This window comes from Coffea arabica, chromosome 2e, assembly GCF_036785885.1.
Source record: "Coffea arabica cultivar ET-39 chromosome 2e, Coffea Arabica ET-39 HiFi, whole genome shotgun sequence".
In the NCBI taxonomy this organism is placed as follows: domain Eukaryota; kingdom Viridiplantae; phylum Streptophyta; class Magnoliopsida; order Gentianales; family Rubiaceae; genus Coffea; species Coffea arabica.
This window is the reverse complement of record NC_092313.1, coordinates 53,731,413-53,752,392: the sequence shown is the minus strand read 5'-3', so window position 1 is coordinate 53,752,392 and position 20,980 is coordinate 53,731,413. Positions and strand designations below refer to the sequence as shown.

At 41.6% G+C, this 20,980-nt stretch overlaps 1 protein-coding gene across 1 annotated transcript; it reads left to right on the top strand.

Moving 5' to 3' along the window:
• Positions 1–540: 540 nt before the first annotated feature.
• Positions 541–3,096, top strand: LOC140036343 (uncharacterized). Its single transcript, XM_072077711.1, has 3 exons — positions 541–805; positions 898–1,358; positions 1,987–3,096. Exons 1-3 carry the CDS (start codon positions 541–543, stop codon positions 3,094–3,096), a joined length of 1,836 nt encoding a protein of 611 aa, XP_071933812.1.
• The last annotated feature ends 17,884 nt before the right edge of the window (positions 3,097–20,980 follow it).

The following is a 20,980-nucleotide window of genomic DNA, read 5'->3' as shown; positions in this document are numbered from 1 at the left end:
CCCCCCGTAGGACATGCATCTGAATTGTTTGAACAATCACTAACTCATGTCTTTTTCTTTTTCTTTTTTTGAATAAGTTGCAGAAAGCTAGTAACGATTGGTTTATCTAAAGATGTCTTTTGCATCCTCAGGTAAAATTTCAAAATAGCTTCTCGGAAAAGCCCCATTATTAAGCGATCCCGAAGTAAAGTCCAAAGGAATCGTGTAGACATGAGTACTCAGCCAGAATCGTCTGATAAGACCGCTGCAATTACCCAGCTGGAAGCCACAAGTCCCGGGGTTCAGTTGACTGAATTACTCACCAAATTTGGGGAAATGGCGTCTGAGATGGCCGTCCAAAAGAAGTTGATCGACGAGCTCATTAGTAGTGGAGTGCAGCCCGAGCCTGCGCCCGTCAAACAACCGGAATCCAAACCATTTGTCATCCCTCCAATTCAAACCACTTTTGAGGGAGTTTTCAACCCGCAGTATACTTATACTCAAAATCCTCCGTTCTATCCTTCCTATGGGCAAGGATTTCAGCCTCAAGGTGGTCCAAACATGCCTCTGGATCCACAAGCTTTTTATCAGCCTACCGCAGAGCCTGTTGTGCCGGAGCACACTGTTCAAACCAAGCCAGAAGTGGGAGAATTGTCTGCCCCGGTTGATATGAAGTTACTTAAGCGGTTGGATCGTTTCGATGAGTTCATCAGGAAAAGCCAAGGTTTAAGCAAACAAGGGGTGTTAGACTACGATGATCTGTGCCTGTTTCCAAATGTACAGCTGTCCGTGGGGTTCAAGACCCCGAAGTTCAATAAATATGATGGTACGGGCAACCCGAAGACACACTTGCGTTTGTTTGCAACAAGTTGGGCAGACCGGTGGATGACGAAAACTTGCCATTAAGGTTATTTCCAGAGAGTCTAGAAGGAGACGCCCTTGATTGGTATTCAAACTTAAAGCCAGAGGAGGTGAAGACTTGGCTTGACCTGTCCAACGCCTTCATCAGACAATACGAATATAACTGCGAGCTAGCACCGACCAGAACTACTTTGGAAGGCACCAAGAGGCGACCATCTGAAGATCATAAGACATACGCCAAAAGATGGAGGAAGATAGCTGCCAAGGTTGAGCTTCCGATGACTGAAGATGAAATTATTCGCACTTTCATAAAGGTGCATGATCCTCCATACTTCGAAGAAATCTTCCGTATGACTGGGTGTACATTTGCTGCGATTGTGAATAAACTCGAAGAGTATGATGATTTTGTAAGAGCCGGAAAAATTGTTAACGTCTCTGCCCTAAAATCACAAGTAGAAGCTTTGCAAGAGCAAGGGAGTAGTGGAAAGAAGCCGCAGTTTAAAAAGAAAGAGGGGGAGGCAACGTTTATCTGGAACCATAACCCTTCACCCAAACCCCGATACCAACACAATCCAACCTACCAACCACATTACCCTTATTATTCAAACCCGCACCATGTATATACTACCAATATCCATCACCCTCGACCTCACCCAAGCTATCCTAACCCACCTTTAGCCCCTTTTCAAATCTCTCAACCAAATCCACCCCAAAACCGACCTCGCCCTCCATATAACCCAAGATTTCCTCCCCCAAATAGACCTGTTTATAGCCATCCTCAACCTCCTGAACCTTACAACCAACCCCGTAACCGTACATTTACCGATTTAGGCAGGCCTCTAGACCAATTGTATGACCAGTTGAAGGCCGCCGAAAAGATTGGCACGGTACCCCCTCCGACCTATCCATATGGCATATACGCTGGGTATAACCCACAAGCCGTCTGTGCTTATCATTCAGGGGCACCCAGACATTCAACTGTTGATTGCAAGGCTCTTAAGCATAGAATTCAAGATCTGATTGAAGCCGAATATAAATAGGAAAAAGGAGGCACAAGGGCCGAATATAAATAGGAACCCCTTGCCGGAACACACTAATACCATTGGGGTCATTCTGGACGACGCAGAGTATGAGGAGCAAGTCTAGAAATTGGCAAGGGAAGCTGAGGTGTTTGAGGTCACAGACCAACCATTTGTAATAGAGGTGCCATTTGAGGAGGATAAAAGGCCTTTTATTTTGGATCTCACTCTAGCTGAGAGCAAGGCTTTGGAGCCAGTGGTCATCGAATTCCCAGAGCAGGAGCCTGTTCTAAGTTTGCAGCGAGTGCCATGGAACTACGATGAACCTGCCATACAAATTGGAGAAAAATCAGTTGCCAAAGAAGAGGTGTCAGTGGTCACTAGATCAGGGAGGATTGCAAGTCCGTTTGGAGCTACCGTTCCGATTCAAACAAATAACCCCGCGCTGCCCGCTAAACCAACAATTACTGAGAAGGAGGCCTTGGATTTTCTTAAAAGGCTCCAAAGAAGCGAATATAATGTAGTCGAGAAGCTAAGCAAGTCGCCCGCCCAAATATCCATGTTGGATCTGCTCTTTTCTTCGGATATGCATAGGGATGCGTTGCTCGAAGTGTTGACCAAAGCTCAAATCCCTAAGGACATTTCGGTTGCTAATTTCTCACATATAGTTGGGAGTGTGTTATTTACAAAACAAATCACTTTCTCTGATGATGAGTTACCGGCGGAAGGCATTGGACATAACAAGGCTCTGTACATAGCTGTGAGGTGCAACGGGAAAATTTTGCCAAAGGTGTTGATTGACAATGGATCTGCGCTTAATATCTGCCCTTGGAGTACCTTGGAAAAGCTAGGGTTGCAAGATATGAAGCTAAGGCCTTCAGCGACCATAGTTAGAGATTTTGATGGAGCACAAAGAGAACCTATAGGAGAAGTGGATTTAGTAGTCGAGATGGGGCCCGCACAGTTTCAAATAGCTTGCCAAGTTATGCACTTTCCTAGTGTTTACAATGTTTTGCTTGGAAGGCCGTGGATTCATAAGTCCGGGGCTGTGCCTTCTTCATTGCATCAATTGTTGAAATTCATAGTAAATGACAAATTGATAACTATCTTTGCCGAGGAGGATTGCCTCGTGATTGCTGATTCTGGGTCCAAAGAAGATGGTAGCCGAAACGCCACAGTGACCCCTCATAGCACAGCTGATATCGTCTCCGTAAGTTGGATAACAAAAGAGGAATGAGCTCTGTCAAAGGCCAGTGTCATAATGGCTAAGAAAATGATCCGCGGAGGATATGAGTTTGACAAAGGGCTGGGACGTGATCTACAAGGAATTCTGAAACCAGTGGAAAATGTGGAGAAAAAGGATTCATTCGGTTTGGGTTTCCGACCAACCGCTAAAGACATCAAAGAAATGAAGGAACGCAAGAGAGCAGAGAAAGAAGGCAGGCAAAAGGCCCTTGATATTCCACCACTGTATTATACTTTTACACGACCAACCGAGATGATCACGTCAGAGATTAACCCAGTTGACGGAATCGAAACTAGTTTGGCCCAATTATTCGTTGGGGCAACATTTGAAGACAGTTTCCCAGATGAGGCCGAGTTTCCCGACATCCCTGAAGGATCAATTTCCAATTGGACAGCCGAGTTTCTGCCCATTCAGAAGGAGTTTCGGTAAACCTAAAGGAGTTCGTCATTCATGCGAATTCATGAAAATACTTCTGCATCTGTAAATAGCTAATGAAAGCATCTTTACCTTTGACTAAAATTCGCATATGTAAATATTGTTTCCGCTTGCTTTCTTTTTGTTTTCGCTTTCAATCAAAGGTTTTATGAAAATGCACAAGTGGTTCTTGTCATGTTGTTTTGTTTATTCGTTTGTCATATTGCTTGTTCATTTCTTTGTTGTATGTTTGTTTGCTTATTATCCCACATTCGTTAATTCTTTCAGATGGCCAAAAATAAAATTATTCGACCCTTTGGATATCACTATTCTGGAATTCAATAATGGCAATCTCTATATCACTCACGACTTGGAGGTTTGGGAATCCGAGCTCCAAAGCGAGAGTGATAATGAGGAGGTATTCGATTCTTTTGCAAAGGACTTTGAACAATATGAGGAGAAACCAAAACCGAACCTGGAAGAAACAGAAAAGGTTAACATTGGCACTAAAGATGAAGTTAAGGAGGTGCAAATTAGTATTCGTTTGAATGAGAGGCAGAAAAAGGAGATGCTTGAATTTTTGACTGTGTTCCAGGATGTATTCGCATGGTCCTATGATGATATGACTGGTATTTCAACTGATGTGGTAGTGCATAAGTTGCCCACAGACCTTACTTTTCCACCCGTAAAACAAAAACCCCGAAAATTCAAATCAGATATGAGCCTCAAAATAAAAGAGCAAATTGAAAAACAACTCAAAACCAACATTATCATTGTTTCCCATTACCCTATTTGGCTTTCGAATCCAGTCCCTGTTCCAAAAAAGAATGGAGAGGTGCGAGTTTGTGTTGATTATAGAGACCTCAATAAGGCCAGTCCTAAAGATGATTTTCCTCTGCCAAATATTCACATTCTCTTAGACAATACCGCTGGGCATGAGATTGAATCTTTTTGTGATTGTTTCGCTGGATACCACCAGATTTTGATGGCAGAAGAGGATAGGGAGAAGACTGCTTTTATCACCCCTTGGGGCACATTTTGCTACCGGGTGATGCCATTTGGTTTAAAGAATGCCGGAGCTACTTATCAAAGGACCATGACCACCCTGTTTCATGATATGATCCACCGGGAGATGGAGGTCTACGTGGATGACATCATAATCAAGTCTAAAAGGGCAGAGAACCATTTGGTTGATTTGAAGAAGCTATTCGAAAGGTTGCGAAAGTACAATTTGAAGCTAAATCCTACGAAATGTGCTTTTGGAGCACCAGCTGGTAAGCTGTTGGGATTCATTGTTAGTAAAAGAGGCATAGAGATAGATCCAGTGAAAATCAAAGCAATTCGAGATATGCCAGTGCCGAAAACTCAGAAGGACGTGAAAAGTTTCTTAGGAAAGATCAATTTTATTGGGAGTTTCATTGCCCAGTTAACTGCCACATGCGAGCCGTTGTTCAAATTGTTAAGAAAGAATGTGCCATTGTATTGGAGTGAAGAATGCCAACAAGCTTTTGATAAAATCAAGGATTATTTGTTACATCCGCCAGTTTTGGTGCCACCCAAGCCGGGTCGACCATTAATCATGTACCTATCTGTGCTTGAAAAAGTAGTTGGTTGTGTCCTCGGGCAGCATGATGACTCCGGAAGGAAGGAGCAAGCCATTTACTATCTAAGCAAGAAGTTCACGCAGTATGAGGCTAATTATTCATTCATTGAGAAAAGCTGCTGTGCATTGGCCTGGGTAGCTCAAAAGTTGAAACACTACCTGTTGAGCCTTACCACTTATCTTATTTCCCGATCTGATCCTTTGAAGTATCTCTTGGAGAAGCCGATGCTAACTAGACGTCTGGCTAAATGGCAGATAATTCTCTCAGAGTTCGATATTGTTTTCACTTCACAGAAGGCTGTCAAGGGGCAAGCTATAGCTGATCATTTGGCAGAAAATCCAAGGGATGATGATTATCAACCACTTCATACTTATTTCCCTGATGAGAAAGTCTTATTTGTAGGCGCCACAGACGATATAAGTGAGCAAAGCTCTGAATGGAGGCTTTTCTTCGATGGAGCTTCGAATTCTCTCGGAGCTGGAATTGGAGCTGTTTTGGTTTCACCCGAAGGGAAGCACTACCCTGCCGCTGCCAAATTGCAATTTGCTTGCACAAACAACATGGTTGAATATGAAGCCTGCATTTTTGGTCTCAAAATGGCTTTAGAAATGGAAATCAAAGAGTTGGTAGCTTTCAGTGATTCAGATTTGCTCGTGCACCAAACCTTGAAGCAGTGGATAACCAAAGATTCAAAAATTTTGCCCTACCATTGTAGTCTGCTCACTCTGGCCAAGCAATTTCAAAATTTGGAGTTCGGACATCTCCCGCAAGCCCGAAACGCATTTGCTGATTCTTTGGCCACCTTAGCTTCTATGATCCAGTATCCAGATAAATTGAGGATCGAACCAATCCAGATTCAACTTCAAGACAAGCCTGCCCACTGTTGGGTTGTATACAAGTCCTCGGACAATATGCCTTGGTATAATGATATTAAGGAGTTTCTCAAAACTGGGTCCTACCCTCTGCATGCTAGTACAAAGGACAAGAGTTTCCTGCGTAGAATGGCTTCAAAATTTTTCTTGAGTGGAGAAGTTTTGTACAAACGAACCTCAGATTTGAACCTCTTAAGGTGCATTGATGAAGACGAAGCTCAATATATGATGAAAGAAGTGCATAGTGGCGTTTGTGGACCTCACATGAATGGCCATTTGTTAGCAAAGAAAATCATGAGAACCGGATACTTCTGGCTTACTATGGAGCGTGATTGTATAGATTTTGTCCGAAGATGTATAAAATGTCAAATGTACGGTGACGTTATACACGCTCCGCCCACTGAATTGCATAGTATGACCGCCTCATGGCCCTGTTCAATGTGGGGTATGGACGTGATTGGTACAATTGATCCTCCCGCTTCAAATGGACATCGATTTATATTGGTGGCAATTGAGTACTTTACTAAATGGGTTGAAGCGGAGTCATTCAAACATGTAACGAAGAAGGTAGTGGCCAATTTCGTGAGAGATCACATCATCTGTCGCTTTGGAGTACCCGAAACGCTTATTACAGACAATGCCAAGAATCTGAACAATGACATGGTAGATGGACTATGCGAGCAGTTCAAGATCAGACACCGCAACTCTGCCATTTATAGGCATCAGATGAATGGAGCTGTAGAAGCCGCAAACAAGAATTTGAAGAAGATTATCCGCAAAATGACTGAAAGGCATCACGATTGGCATGAAAAGTTGCCTTATGCATTAATGGCATATCGGACTTCTATCCGGACATCGACTGGGGCAACGCCATATTCACTCATGTATGGAATGGAAGCTGTATTACCAGCTGAAGTTGAAATTCCTTCGCTACGAATCCTCATGGAAGCTAAATTGGAGGAGGCTGATTGGATAAAGCAGCGCCATGAGCAATTGACTTTGATCGATGAAAAGGGGCTCAATGCTATCTGTCATGGTCAGTGCTATCAGAAACGTGTGGCCCGGGCTTACAACAAAAAAGTCCATCGACGTGCATTCGAAGAAGGTGACAAAGTACTAGAGCGGATTTTGCCAATGCAAGATGAAGCTAAAGGCAAATTTGCTCCAAATTGGCAAGGGCCGTTCATTGTCCAAAAGGTATTACCTGGCGGAACACTTATTTTGGCAGAAATGGATGGGCGAACATTCCCTCAACCCATCAACTCAGACATGTGCAAGAAGTTTTTCATTTGATCATGCAAAATTTCTTTAGAAATTCATACAAACGGCGAAATGCAAGTCAGGCCATCTTCTTTTACACTCAAAACATTTTATCTCTACTTGTCCCCTTTGAGCCATCAGAATTGACAAATTTTCATTTGATATCCCCTGAGAATTGCAAACCCCACACTGGGGCAAATTTATTTTGAAAGAGAGATGATCAAAAAGAAAAGAGAACCCCACATTGGGGCAAATTTAGTTTTTAAAGAAAAATGCAAAAGTGAGGAACATGCAATGAAGAAAATGCAAAGAGAGAAAATTCGATCAAACTGGGGCAAATTTTCCTCAGTTTCGTTCAAAATCGGAAACGATTTCAAAATAGTGCAATCTCAAGTTATTTCACACCTCACATCAAAATTTGCTTTCAAGCCTCAACTTTTCTTGAAAAACACCCCACCTGACCTCATTACAAAGCCCAAAGTCCTGGCTTTCGTCACTTGTTGTATTTCTATTAGGAAATTTGTTAATCAACTGGCAAGTGATGTCCATAATGCCTTCGCCTAATCTTACAAGGGAAGTGCATTTTACTGATGCCCGAAATCTTTAACTCATTTTTCTGAGTCGATCATGGTCGAGATATTTCATTGTTCTTTAGGTGAAAACCCGAAAGGGCGCCTCGAAAAAAAAAAGAAAAAAAAAAGAAAAAAAGAGAAAAAGAAAGAAGAAGAAAAAGACAAAACAAAAACAAAAAGGATGGGGGCAATCTTGGTAAAAACCCGAAAGGGCGCCAAGGCAGGTTTTCTCAACAAGACAAGCGCGAGAAGGAACAGCTGGTGACCTGGTTCATTTAGACTTTTCCTCATGTTTGTGATACTCCTGCCAGTATCGAATTCCGAAGCAAATATATCCAAAGTCTTGAATATGATTCGTTGGCCAAATTTGCATTTTTTACAAATATTCTTTTGCAAAATATATCTTTATAAACCTCTTGGTTTTTCTCGATTATTTGCGTTCAACTGCTTGTGGTTGTCTGCATTCTTTTGCATGCTCATCTTTGCCTGACATAGGAAATCATCATGCATATATCATTGATTCTTATATGACAAATTTTCATGCATCATTCTTTCACCATGGGATTCGAATGGATGATAAACCCTAGGGTTTGTGCAAGGATAGGGGATTCAATCATCTATCAAAGTGGGTAAAGCGCAACAAAGCTGCTACATAGATTTGGTGATGTGGTAAATACGTACTTTATCAGTCTCAGAAATTAAAAGGTTTCAAAATTACAAGTTCGACTAAGCTAGACGCCGCAGAACAGAGGCAAAAACATCACAAGACTCATGTTTACACGATTCTCAAGGCAAACCGGATCAAATGATGGTGGCAAGTCCATTATTTCTTCTTTTCTTGCAGGAACGTTGCGTTCACAAAGGAAAACAACCACTCTCCTTTTCGCACCTAAATTGATGTCAGAAAAAGCTCCCCACTAAGCAAAGACGAAGTGATATTAGCAAAGCTTGATCATAAGAAACAACATCAGCTATCAGAGATCAAATCTCCCTATTGGTACAAAAGTTTGAACCACTCCCAGGTAAAAACTCAATTCATTGTTTAAACCTCCTCAGCGAAATCCCGTTTTAAATTTCCTGTTCGGGTCAGTCCCGTTTTAAATTTCCTGTTCGGGTCATTCCCGTTTTAAATTTCCTGTTCGGGTCAGTCCCGTTTTAAATTCTTATTCGGGTCAATCCCGTTTTAAATTTACTGTTCGGGTCATTCCCGTTTTAAATTTCCTATTCGGGTCATTCCCGTTTTAAATTTCCTGTTCGGGTCATTCCGGTTTTAAATTTCCTATTCGGGTCATTCCCGTTTTAAATTCCTGTTCGGGTCAATCCCGTTTTAAATTTCTTGTTCGGGTCAATCCCGTTTTAAATTTCCTGTTCGGGTCAGTCCCGTTTTAAATTCCTGTTCGGGTCAACCCCGTTTTAAATTTCCTGTTCGGGTCAATCCCGTTTTAAATTCTTGTTCGGGTCAGTCCCGTTTTAAATTTCCTGTTCGGGTCAGTCCCGTTTCAATTTTCTGTTCGGGTCAATCCCGTTTTAAATTTCCTGTTCGGGTCAATCCCGTTTTAAATTTCCTTTAAATTTCTTGTTCGGGTCAATCCCGTTTTAAATTTCCTGTTCGGGTCAGTCCCGTTTCAATTTCCTGTTCGGGTCAATCCCGTTTTAAATTTCCTGTTCGGGTCAATCCCGTTTTAAATTTCCTGTTCGGGTCAGTCCCGTTTTAAATTCCTGTTCGGGTCATTCCCGTTTTAAATTTCCTGTTCGGGTCAACCCCGTTTTAAATTTCCTGTTCGAGTCAGTCCCGTTTTAAATTCCTGTCCGTTGGAATCATTTTGTGGTCAAATAACACAGGTAAGTATTTGGTGTCTACTTCTTTGTCTCAAGTTTTTCCAAAACTCAGACAAAGAGGGGCAAACTTTAGACATCAAATTTTAAAAGATAATTTTTATCCTAATTTTGTTTTATTTTTAGTAATAATTCTCTTAATTCCATGATTTTTGGTTCTTAGACTTTTACCATTTATATAGCACTTTAGTATTTTTTAGATTATTATTATCTATTATTTTATTTCTATTTTATTTTTAGTTGTATTTTGTATTCATTTTGGGCTCTCTTAGCTATTTATTTATTTATTTTTATTATTATAAGACTTTTAGCATAAACTTTTGCCAAAAAGAGAGAAAATTGGGGAAAAATATGTTTTATTTCTTTTTATTAAAAAAAAGTAAAAGAAAAAAAGAAAAGAGGAAAAAAGGAAAATCTTAGTTTTTTATTTTATCTTTCGGGTACTAATTTGGTATATTTTATTTAAGTTTGTTTAAATTGTTATTTTTGTATTATTGTTATTTATTTAAGAAAAAAAAAAAAGGGAAAAAAAAAAGAAAAAAAGAAGGAAACCCGAGAGCGGGTTTTGGGCTGTTTAAGAGGGTCTGAAAAAAAAAAAAAAAAAAGGGAAAACATTTGGTTTCAGCCGCAGCAGAAGAAAATTGCAACTGCATTTTCTCGGCTATTTCTTTGGCCTTAGGGTTAGCTCCGTCCGATGATCACAGTACAGTCCACCTGGCTTAGTCTAGAAATCTCAATGGTTGAGTATCAGGAACCATCAGATGTTCCCCAAAAATGCAGTCGGCTTCATCCAACCATTGCTGAGAGGGTTTTAGTTTTCTGGGGCCATATAAAAGAAAGGGGAGACGGCGGATAAAAAAAAAATGGGGGACAGCTAGAAAAGAAAACCAACGAGAGAGGTTGACGGCGGGGAGAGCTAGAAAGAAAGATAGAGATGAAAGAGAATATCTGATGGTAGGGAGAGAAAAAACAAGAGGTGTGGCGGCGTAAGAGAAACTGGGGGTTAGCTAGCAAGAGAGATTTCCTTTGGGTGGCGGCTGAGAGCAACGGAGAGGAAAGCGACGGGCTGGAAAAGATGAACTTCGCGGGAGATTGAGTAACAGGAGAACTGAGGAGAGAAAAGAAATCCGAGAGGAGGTTTTCAACCGAGCAAAGATCCTTTCTTTCGACCCTTTCAGACCTCGATTTGCTTTTCAAAAGGCTAAAGGTAACATCTTCTAATCTGTTTGTTCCTCGGTTACTTGGTTTATATCAAACAAGAAAAAATATATATTAGTTTCTGCGTTACATCCGTTGTTATGGGTCTATTGTGTTCTTGAATTTGGCTAAGGGTGTAGAGGATCTCACAAGTTTAGACTGGGTTGAGGCTAGAGGTTTATTTCCCTATCAGGTCATGACATAGATTGGTTCTGTGGTTGGTGTTCGTGTAAAGAATGAGAGAAAAACCAAAGAGACAGTATGTCATTTAACAGTTGGGACTCTTCATGCCGCCCTCGTTGATCGTTTTCCTTTCTGTGGATTTGTGTATCTCCCTTTTATGCTGGCTTCTGGGTAGTAATAGACACAAGATGCATGTTTTGCTGGTTTAGGACTGATTCGAAACATCCGCATGCGGAGGACGAACTTAGACATCCTCAGAAAATTTTCGAACCTAGATTTTTTTTTCTCTCTTGTGTAAGTTACGGCTGTTTGGTCGTTGATGTTTTGATTTGGTAGCCATTTGACTGGGACACTATGTGCAAGTGTGTCATGAAGTAATGTATCAATATGGGGTAGATTGCCGCTGCATTATGGCACCTGATTGTGGTAGCAATGGCCATTTCGTTGTTGCTGAGTTTCTTGCTTTACATTGGTGTTGCACTTTCATTTCTAGTAAGATTATTGGAGCCTTTGTAGTTGGGCTTAGCTATTGAACTAGTATAAATCTGTTTGAATTCTTGCGTGCAAACATAGTTCGGCTAAAGTAAATCAAACGCAGCAACAACATTGCCGTAAGGCATGGCTGGAAATTGTCGCAAGTTTCATTCTTTCTTTTGCTGCATTTGTGTCCCGTTGCTTGAACTGGTTTTTCTGGGATAGTTTGAAGCTTTGCACTAGATTTTGAGTTGCTTCATATAGGACTCTTTGTTGGGTGATGAAGTTTCATTTCAAGAAATCACAAGGCTGGATTTACTTTTCTATCGCTGCACATGTCTTCCATTTGGTTCTTCATTTGCCTCCATTTGATCTTAAATGGTTCACGGTCCATGACTGGATTCTGTGAATGAAAGTGTTTATATGTTAAGTGATGTTGAGTGATGGTTTTTGCTAGCTTATGTCCGAAATCTTGCATGAAATCTGCATCGCATTTGAGAGCTTAATGTTATAGAAGCCACGGCTGGAATATTGCAGAATACAGAGAAAGCTTGGTTCGTTTGGCTTGCCTGAAGCATTTGCATGTTTCTTTGCATGGAAATAGTTTCCAATAATCACACCTTGACCCCTTGGCTTGTGTTTCATGCTACTATGGCCCATAAAGTGGGAAAAGTTAAACAATTTTGTCCCTTTGACATGTTGTTTTCTCTTGGTATGCTTTAATTTGATTCTTGGACAGAATATTCATGAGTGGTGGAGTGAATTTTCGGGGATTTAATGGTTCATGACAGTTTCATAGTTTTGGTACAAATTTGGGAATTTGATTGTTTAAATATAGAGATTTATTTCCTATTCTTCTTCTTGTGAAATTTTGGCATTTGGTTTTAATACATCTCATTTTAAGCCATCAATTCTAAAAGTTTAAACCCTTTTCAAATTTGTTAGTTATCTTAATTAGGTCCCTATTGCTCTAATTTCTTGCGTATAGATGATTTTCATTTTATAAAATACTTTAAGTAATTATATTTTGTGTTTGATTTTTCATTTTCGTGTTTAATTTCCATTTTTATGCTTAATTCTCGTTTCATGTAATTATTTGTTAAATTAAAGTGGTGCCTTGACCTCGTTATTGTTTTGAAGTTAATTCTTCCTTCATTTGGTTACCATTGCAAGGGAGGTACACTCTATCCCTTATTTTGACCTTATTCGACCCTATATGATCCAACGTGCTAAGTGAGAATTGCATGTCTACTTTGCTTTCTTTGCCTTTCCTTAATTCCTTTCATTTACTTCATTTACTTCATTTACTTTTGCTTTTATTAAGTTATTCTTTTATGGGGTATGTGTACACCTCTTGGCTTGTAATAGATAGGGCTTGGAGAACATTTTTATTCACTTTTCCCCTTCCCCATTTGTTTTAGTTAGCCAATGTAATAGGTTCATTAGTGTGATTTGCATGCTTGCGTGCTACGTGTTACTTGCTTTCTTAGGGTCTTGCATCTAGATACCATGCTTATGTGTTATGTGTAATATGTGATTTATGTGTTTATTTGCTTTATTAGCCTTTACATGATCTATTTGGTTTACAATGAATGTGTGACGTCACCGTGGCTAGTCCAACGCTAGTCATGGTTGTCCCCTCGAGCTCTTGCAAGTCCAATGCTTGTGAGAGAGCGTAGATGTGGGCTAGTCCAACGCTAGACCCAATAGGGCCCCTTCTCGTTAGTACATACTTGCATGTTTCACTACATTTCATACATTTTTTCTTAGTTTTCTAGCATTTGGCATGATCCTGCAATCCTTTCCCCTTCATTTTAGGTTTTTGCATCCTCATGCTAGTTATAGGGTACATTTGCTTGAGAGTCCCCTTTCGGTAAGGGAAACGAGCGAGTGTGGCTACAAAATAGCCTTAGCACGCTAGTTCTTCCTTCTAATCAAAGGGAAAATTAAAATCATGAAGTTAGAAGTCATTCCCGTACCCAACTTGATGCACTCCTCTAGGTTCATGCACCTCCATTTTACCATATCACTTTTTCATTTTTTATCTACATTCTCTCACTACTTATATTTTTCTCACTCCACATGCCATGTTCACACATTTCTCTTCTTTCCGTATCACTTACTTATTTTCTACCTCACAAATTGCACCCAATTGTACCTAGATGCATTTACTACTATTATACCATATTTTCATCCACTTGCACACAAACACCTTTATTTTCTCAATTGGCACACATGCACTTTTCTTACATTTGCACACATGCACTTTTCTTTCATTGGCACACTTGCACTTACATTTGTATTTTTATGGTATTTTATTTTTGCATTCTTCTTACACTTTCACACTTGCATTCATATTTGGGTCCTCATTTGCATTACCCGTGCCCTCTATGAGAGTTTTCCTTATTGGCCATCACAACTCATGTGATTGGGACCAAAAAGCCTCATAAGAGACATTTTAGATTTAGGATTGCATTTTTTTCATATCCATTAGTCATATCCAACATGCAACGCATATTTTGGGTAGATGAATTAGGAAAAGTAGGGCTAAGTCACGCAACTAGCTTTGGCTAGGGTAAGGGAGTGCCTTAGGCTTTGCCTTTGTCTTCTCCCTTATCAAATGTGACCCCTGATCCCTTTCTTTGGTTACGTAGACCTAAGAGTTCTTTAAAAAGGGTTTGTTCGCTTTTCTTTTCCAAAAAAAAAAATCACTTTTTGGGTGACTTGGTACACCCTAACTCTATACCAAGTGGCGACTCCATTTTCTATTCAAAAACCCTTTTTGAACTTTGTTTGGCCAAACCGTCGCATTTCACAATCCCACGGCCTTTTATTTTCATTTTCACACACATTCACATACATATCCCACACACTACATTCACATACTCAAAAAGTGGGGCGCGACACAAGGTCCACAGGACGCCGAACCTGAACCCTTCTGGAAGTTTCCACCTTGGCCTCTCCCGGCTGGGCCGCCCCTAGACTGAGCCCCTCTGCTGGAACCTGACTGTCGTCCACCTCCAGCTCCGCGTCCAAACTTTGAGGGAGTTCCTTTGTCCCCTTGTCCAGAACTGCTTCCAGGAAAGCCCCACTTTTTCGCCTGGAAGTTCCGAACCTGCAATCGAGCACTCTCTACCCTTTGGGCCTTTTCTACGACCTCGCTAAAAGCATTGATTTGAGCCACTGCGAGGTCCTTTTGGATTTCGACGTTCAAGCCCTGAATGAAACACCTAATTCGCCGTTGCTCCGTCATGATCAACTCAGGCGCGAATTTGGACAAACGGGTGAACTAGCTCTCATATTCAGCCACCGATTGAGTTCCTTGGCGGAGTCGGATGAACTCGTCTTCCTTCCTCTCCTGAACTAGAGGAGGGAAAAATTTCGCGTTAAATTCCCTGATGAAATTCACCCAAGTCCTGGGCGTTTGTTCCCGTTCCCATTTTTGTCATATGACGTTCCACCAGGAACGGGCCGCCCCTTCTAACTGGAATACGACAAAAGTCACCTGCCGTTCATCGGTGTAGTGCAAGGCCGCAAAAATATCGACCATCTTCTCGAGCCATCGCTCGGCAACATCCGGATCAGGTCCCCCAATGAATTTGGGTGGAGCAAACTTTTGAAAACGTTCGAGAGCTCTGTCTTCGCTCTCGACATGGTTGCCAGGGTTTCCGGGGTTAGGGTTTGGGTTCTGGCCCTGTTGCTGCACCACTTGTGCCAGCAAGTTAGTCATTTGCTGCATAGCAGCAGCGATTTGCACATTGGAGTCAGGGTTAGGTCCAGTAGAGGTTTCCCCAGTACCCCTATCCGGTGTGGGTTGTCTATTTCCGCGCCCACGTCCCCAGTACCACTTGTTCCTTCCATAACTTTTTACTTGATCTAGGTAATGGTACTAAACCAATATAAAACAATGCATGTAAGTAAACTCAAAACCTTTCCAAACACATATATACATTCCAAGCAAGGCAAACAACACACATATATACAATCAGTCAAGTCAAGTTCAGTCATGTCAGGTACAAACATGGACAATCCCCAAGGGAATGGCCTTATCAAAAGAAATATACACGTAGCTAATCTAGCCGTACAAAATGATTAGCTAAGGCCCTTCTCCCTATTTGCCCTATATACAAAACCAAAACTATCCAAAACAACTCTAGGAGTCGTAACCTAGACCGATGACGAGCTATGAGACCCACCCGACGGAGTGGATCCAACCCCAGCCTCAGGACTCGCGCATGAGTCCTCGTCACTCACGTCCTCAACCACGTCCGCGCAAAGATTCAGGATCGATGCAGCTCGAACCTTCACCTTGCGAGCTCGCTTACTCTCGCGCTCTCGGACTTCCCTAAGCTGAGCACAGAGGTCATCAACCCTATCCTCTGCCTCAAGTACATCGTCCTTCAGGCCCTCAATGCGCTCGGCCTGTCTCTCATTGGCCGCCTTAAGTTGGGTCACCTCGGACTCCAGTCGAGCATGCTCTCCGGCCAACTCCTTACGCTCCTTGTCCACTGCAAACACGAGAGCATTAGGATAGGCATACTTATGTCGGCACTCGCAACGTCGAAGGCGATTAGACGGGCTCTAACGTACGACGGCCCCTCCTGGCCGTATCTGGTATGGTATCACTGGGAGTGCTCCGCGAGGTCTCTCGCCCGGCGGACTATCACTAGGCTCACCCTGTCCGGCCATCCTACACCAAAAGAGCAATTAACCATAAATAAGCTTAAAGGCCATATACAAAGAACCCTCAAATCAAGCATCTCTATTACACCCAGGCTAATTCAAACCTAGGCTCTGATACCACCTGTGACAGCCCCACCTTCCCCTAAGGCGAACCAGAGGGGTTAGCGGACTGCCTGCCCAGCTCTCGCCAGGACTAACGGTGCAGTTTAGAGCGATCTATTTCGTTCCGGAACTTATAACGCGCGTAAACGAGTCAAAATGGCAAAATAACCCAAAAAAAAAAAATTCCGGAGTCGGTCATGAATAGTAACCGACCCGTCGAAATCCAACCAAATAGCAAGCAAACATTCACATCTTGAACTTTAGCAATTACAACCCAAAGTGGCATACAAAAGTTTTCAAGAGTTCATATATACACGGGTTGCCAAATTAAAAGTGAAAACGGCCCTAAAGATACATTTAGGGTTTCACTTCAAATACAAAACAAAAGAGATATTCATCAAGTTCATTCGGCAACCATCTATCAAGATTCATTCCAAAAGAGTCATATTCCTGTAAGGAAAACAAAAGGAACGGTGTGAGCTAATTGCCCAGTGAGATTACTACTCAAGCAACCAAGTTCATAGATGCATCAAGCTTCTCAGTCCAATTCATCAAGAGTAAATAAAAACACACATCAATAATAAGGATAAAAGGATACGGGCGGCTCTCAAGAGCCCTTTTCCTCGTTGGCATTCTTGATCGGATCGCATTGACTCTCCGTCAATGTTTAAAAGTAACCAACCGTAGACTCCACTTTACTTCCGTTCCTTCCACCTAACATCCCCCTACCGGGCCCGAAATCCAAACACTTGCACTTTGGTATTACTCGAGTAAACCGGAATCAAGAGTCTTTCATACTACAAGATTCCATATAACACTTCCCCAAGGCACATTAATTGGCACGACCAAGCCCTCGCCGGCTCGATTCAATCAACTACCAATGGGGTTGAGCTCATTGATAACAATTGTAGTCGTTGGATACTCGTCCACGACACCAAGTCATGTACTTTCATTTCAAGTAACATTTCGTGTAACATTCCAATCACATGATAACAAGGATATAAGGCACATAGTGAGAGCGATAAAGTACACTTTCACTTCAAGCAATTAACATTCAAAGCACCAAGTTCAAGTATCAAAGCCATATATTAACACACAAGTGAGTAGTACACTCACCAAACTCGCAAATGCGGTTTCATGCACTTCCGTCAAAAGAACGTTGTGCACCAACGTCACGCCCTAAAACATGCAAACAAGTACAATGAGACTCGATAACGAGTCATAAACCAATGCCAAATACAACCCCAATAGGGTTCCATAAGCATATACAAACATTAGAGGAAACCAGAAAATGCGGAAATGCAATTAGCTTTGGCCCTGAAAAAAAACAGTTTTGACCTCTTTTTGCGGTAATGGCACCCAAGGCACTACGATTACCGGATGAAGGTGTAAGACCCACCTTTTCGAAGCTAAAAGACAGGGATACAACATTACGGAAGGTCACTCAACCCAGTTTTGAGTGCAACTAGGTCAAAAATGCAAGATACTACACCAGAATCACAAAAATAGATTCACAGAATGCATTCTAGCGGAAACATCATAAATCAGGCTATCCAAGTCCAAATCCAGAAATTCCAAAACCATATGAAAGCTAAGAAACAGGGATACATTTCATCAGAATACCTCAACAACCAATTCTGAAGCAATTCCAGCCAAAACAACCAATTACAGGCGCAATTCTTACATTCGGATAAAACCAGAACAGCAAGGGTAATTTCGACTTTTCTCATTCTACAATACTCCGATTGACCTGAAATTTTGTAGGCACATCTAAAATGTCATTCCCTAAAACTTTCATGTTTTAAGCCAAGGCTAATTAGGTCTCTAACTAGGAGCCATAAATTCGGGCAGAATGTTCCCTAACCAAAACCTAACTTTCCAAAATTTCTTCCAATTCAGCAATTGTTTGCAATTAACCACTTTTCCCACCTCTTAGAGTCATTATATACCATTTAAAATCATCATAGATAGCCACACAATCATGCTCATATTAAAACAGAAAAATCCCCAAAAATAATAAAACTTCATCACTACAACCACAAATCAAGAAATAATCCATAAACTTGCATCTCATACTACCACTAAGCATGATTTAAGCATCAATTAAGAGAGGAGAGTAGTTCTTCACAACTCACCTTAGAAACAAGAGAGAGAGAGCAATAGGTCCTCCTAGCTTTCCAAATAACTTCACAAATCAACTCACTAACACTAATTGAAGAGGTTTTATGGAGAAATTGCAAGTTTCAATGGTTGGTTGGATGGATTTGAGCTAAATGGAAACAAAACTTGAAGAGTTTCTTCCTTTCTTTTTGAGAGAAAGAGCCGGCCACAATGAAGAGAAAAATAGAGAAATTTTGGTTGTTTTTTTTGATTTATTTAGTCAATTGGTAAGACCATGAATAGTGGTCTTAAAGGTAAACCCACTCAAATGGTGACACTTGTCACCTTTTGTTAAATACTTACCTAACTTGTCTCTCTTATACCAATCCACTTAGCACCCTCTACTTATCTCTTAACACCCGGTAAATTAATTCCAGTATTCAAAACTTAACCTAGTTGTCCGAATTTTTCCGAACTTCTCGCACTAGTGGGTCTCACGTCCGGTATACGCTCTTAATTTCTCAAAATCTATTTGATACTAGAAAAATCATCTAAAACCTATATCTGCTCCTTAAAATTATCTCGAAATGTTTCTAATCACGAAAATGCAGAAAACAAGCCATGAAAAATCCTAAAACCTAGAAAATAACAAATTACGGGTTCTCACACTCTCTCCCCCTTAAAAGAATTTCGCCCTCGAAATTTCTCACCTTAACTCACGAAAAGGTTAGGGTATTTCGTTCGTATTTCTTCTTCCACTTCCCAGGTAGCTTCCTCTACCCCATGGTTTCTCCACAGTATCTTCACCAATGGAATCTGCTTGTTTCTTAGCTCTTTGACTTTCCGGTCAAGCACTTGGACAGGTTTTTCTTCGTAAGCAAGCGATTCGTCCACGTCGATCTCCTCTGGTTGTAAGACATGGGAGGGGTCGGGATAGTACTTCTTGAGCATTGAAACGTGGAAAACGTCGTGAATTCTCGAGAGACTTGACGGCAGTTCTAGTCTATACGCTACCCCGCACCTATCCTCTGCAAGATCTTGTAAGGTCCGACAAACCTCGGTTGAAGCTTCTTTCCTTTGCCTGCCGTGACACTCCGTAAAGGGGTGACTTTAAGAAATACATGGTCTCCAACCTCGAACTTCAAATCTTTCCTTCTATTGTCTGCGTAGCTCTTTTGTCGGCTTTGAGCTGTTTGGAGTCGTTGCCGTATCAACTTGACCTTTTCTCGAGCTTCCTCCATCCAAGGAATAGTTGCTGGATCCAGTGCCTTCCTCTCGCCAACTTCATCCCAATAGATTGGTGATCGGCATTTTCGTCCATATAGTGCTTCATATGGAGCCATTTGAATCGACGAATGGTAGCTGTTGTTGTATGCAAACTCTACTAAGGTCATGTGTTGACCCCAGTTGCCTCCAAAATCCAGAATGCAAGTTCGTAGCATGTCCTCGAGAGTTTGAATGGTTCGTTCCGATTGTCCATCCGTCTGAGGGTGATAGGTGGTGCTTAGATTCAGTTTAGTCCCTAGAGTCTCCTGGAACTTCTGCCAAAACCGACATATAAATCGGGGATCTCTATCGGAGACGATGCTTACAGGAACACCGTGCAGCTTTACGATCTCGTCCATGTACAGGTGGGCCAACTTGTCCATGGAATACTTCATGTTCACCGGCAAGAAATGGGCCGACTTGGTTAATCGATCGATGATCACCCAAACGGCATCGTGCCCTCTTTGCGTTCGCGGCAAACCTGAAACGAAGTCCATGGTGATGTTTTCCCACTTCCATTCAGGTATCTCAAGGGGTTGTAACAAACCCGATGGTTTTTGATGCTCGGCTTTAACCTGTTGGCAAATGAGACATTTTTGCACATACAAAGCGATTTCCTTCTTCATATTGTCCCACCAATAGGTTCCTTTCAGGTCTTGGTACATTTTTCTGCTACCCGGATGGATTGTATACTTGGATCGATGAGCTTCCTCGAGAATCTCCGTTTTCAATGGTTCATCCTTCGGCACCACTATTCGGTTTCGGTATTTTAAAATACCCTCAGGACCAAAATTGAAATCAGTGGTTTCTCCTCTTCCCACTTTCTCTCCCCACTTCTGTACCAATGAATCTTCCTTTTGAGCTTCTTTAATTCTTTCCAAGAAAGTGGAAGTCACTTGAATATTGCCAAAAATCACCTTATGGCTCCCAAAGCAGGGTTTCCATTCGCAAACCAACTCAAGCAAATTCCACTCTGTAATCATTAAGCTTGCGACCTGAGTTTTGCGACTTAGGGCATCGGCCACCACGTTTGCTTTTCCCGGATGATAATTGATGGTACAGTCGTAATCTTCCAGAAATTCCATCCACCGCCGTTGCCTCATGTTCAATTCCTTCTGTGAGAAGAGATACCTCAAGCTTTTGTGGTCGGAGTAAACTTCGAAAGTTACCCCATATAAGTAGTGTCTCCACTTTTTAAGAGCGAAAACAACGGCAGCTAGCTCCAGATCGTGGGTTGGGTAATTCTGTTCGTGGGGTTTCAACTTCCTCGAGGCAAAAGATATCACATTTCGGTTTTGCATTAATACACAAC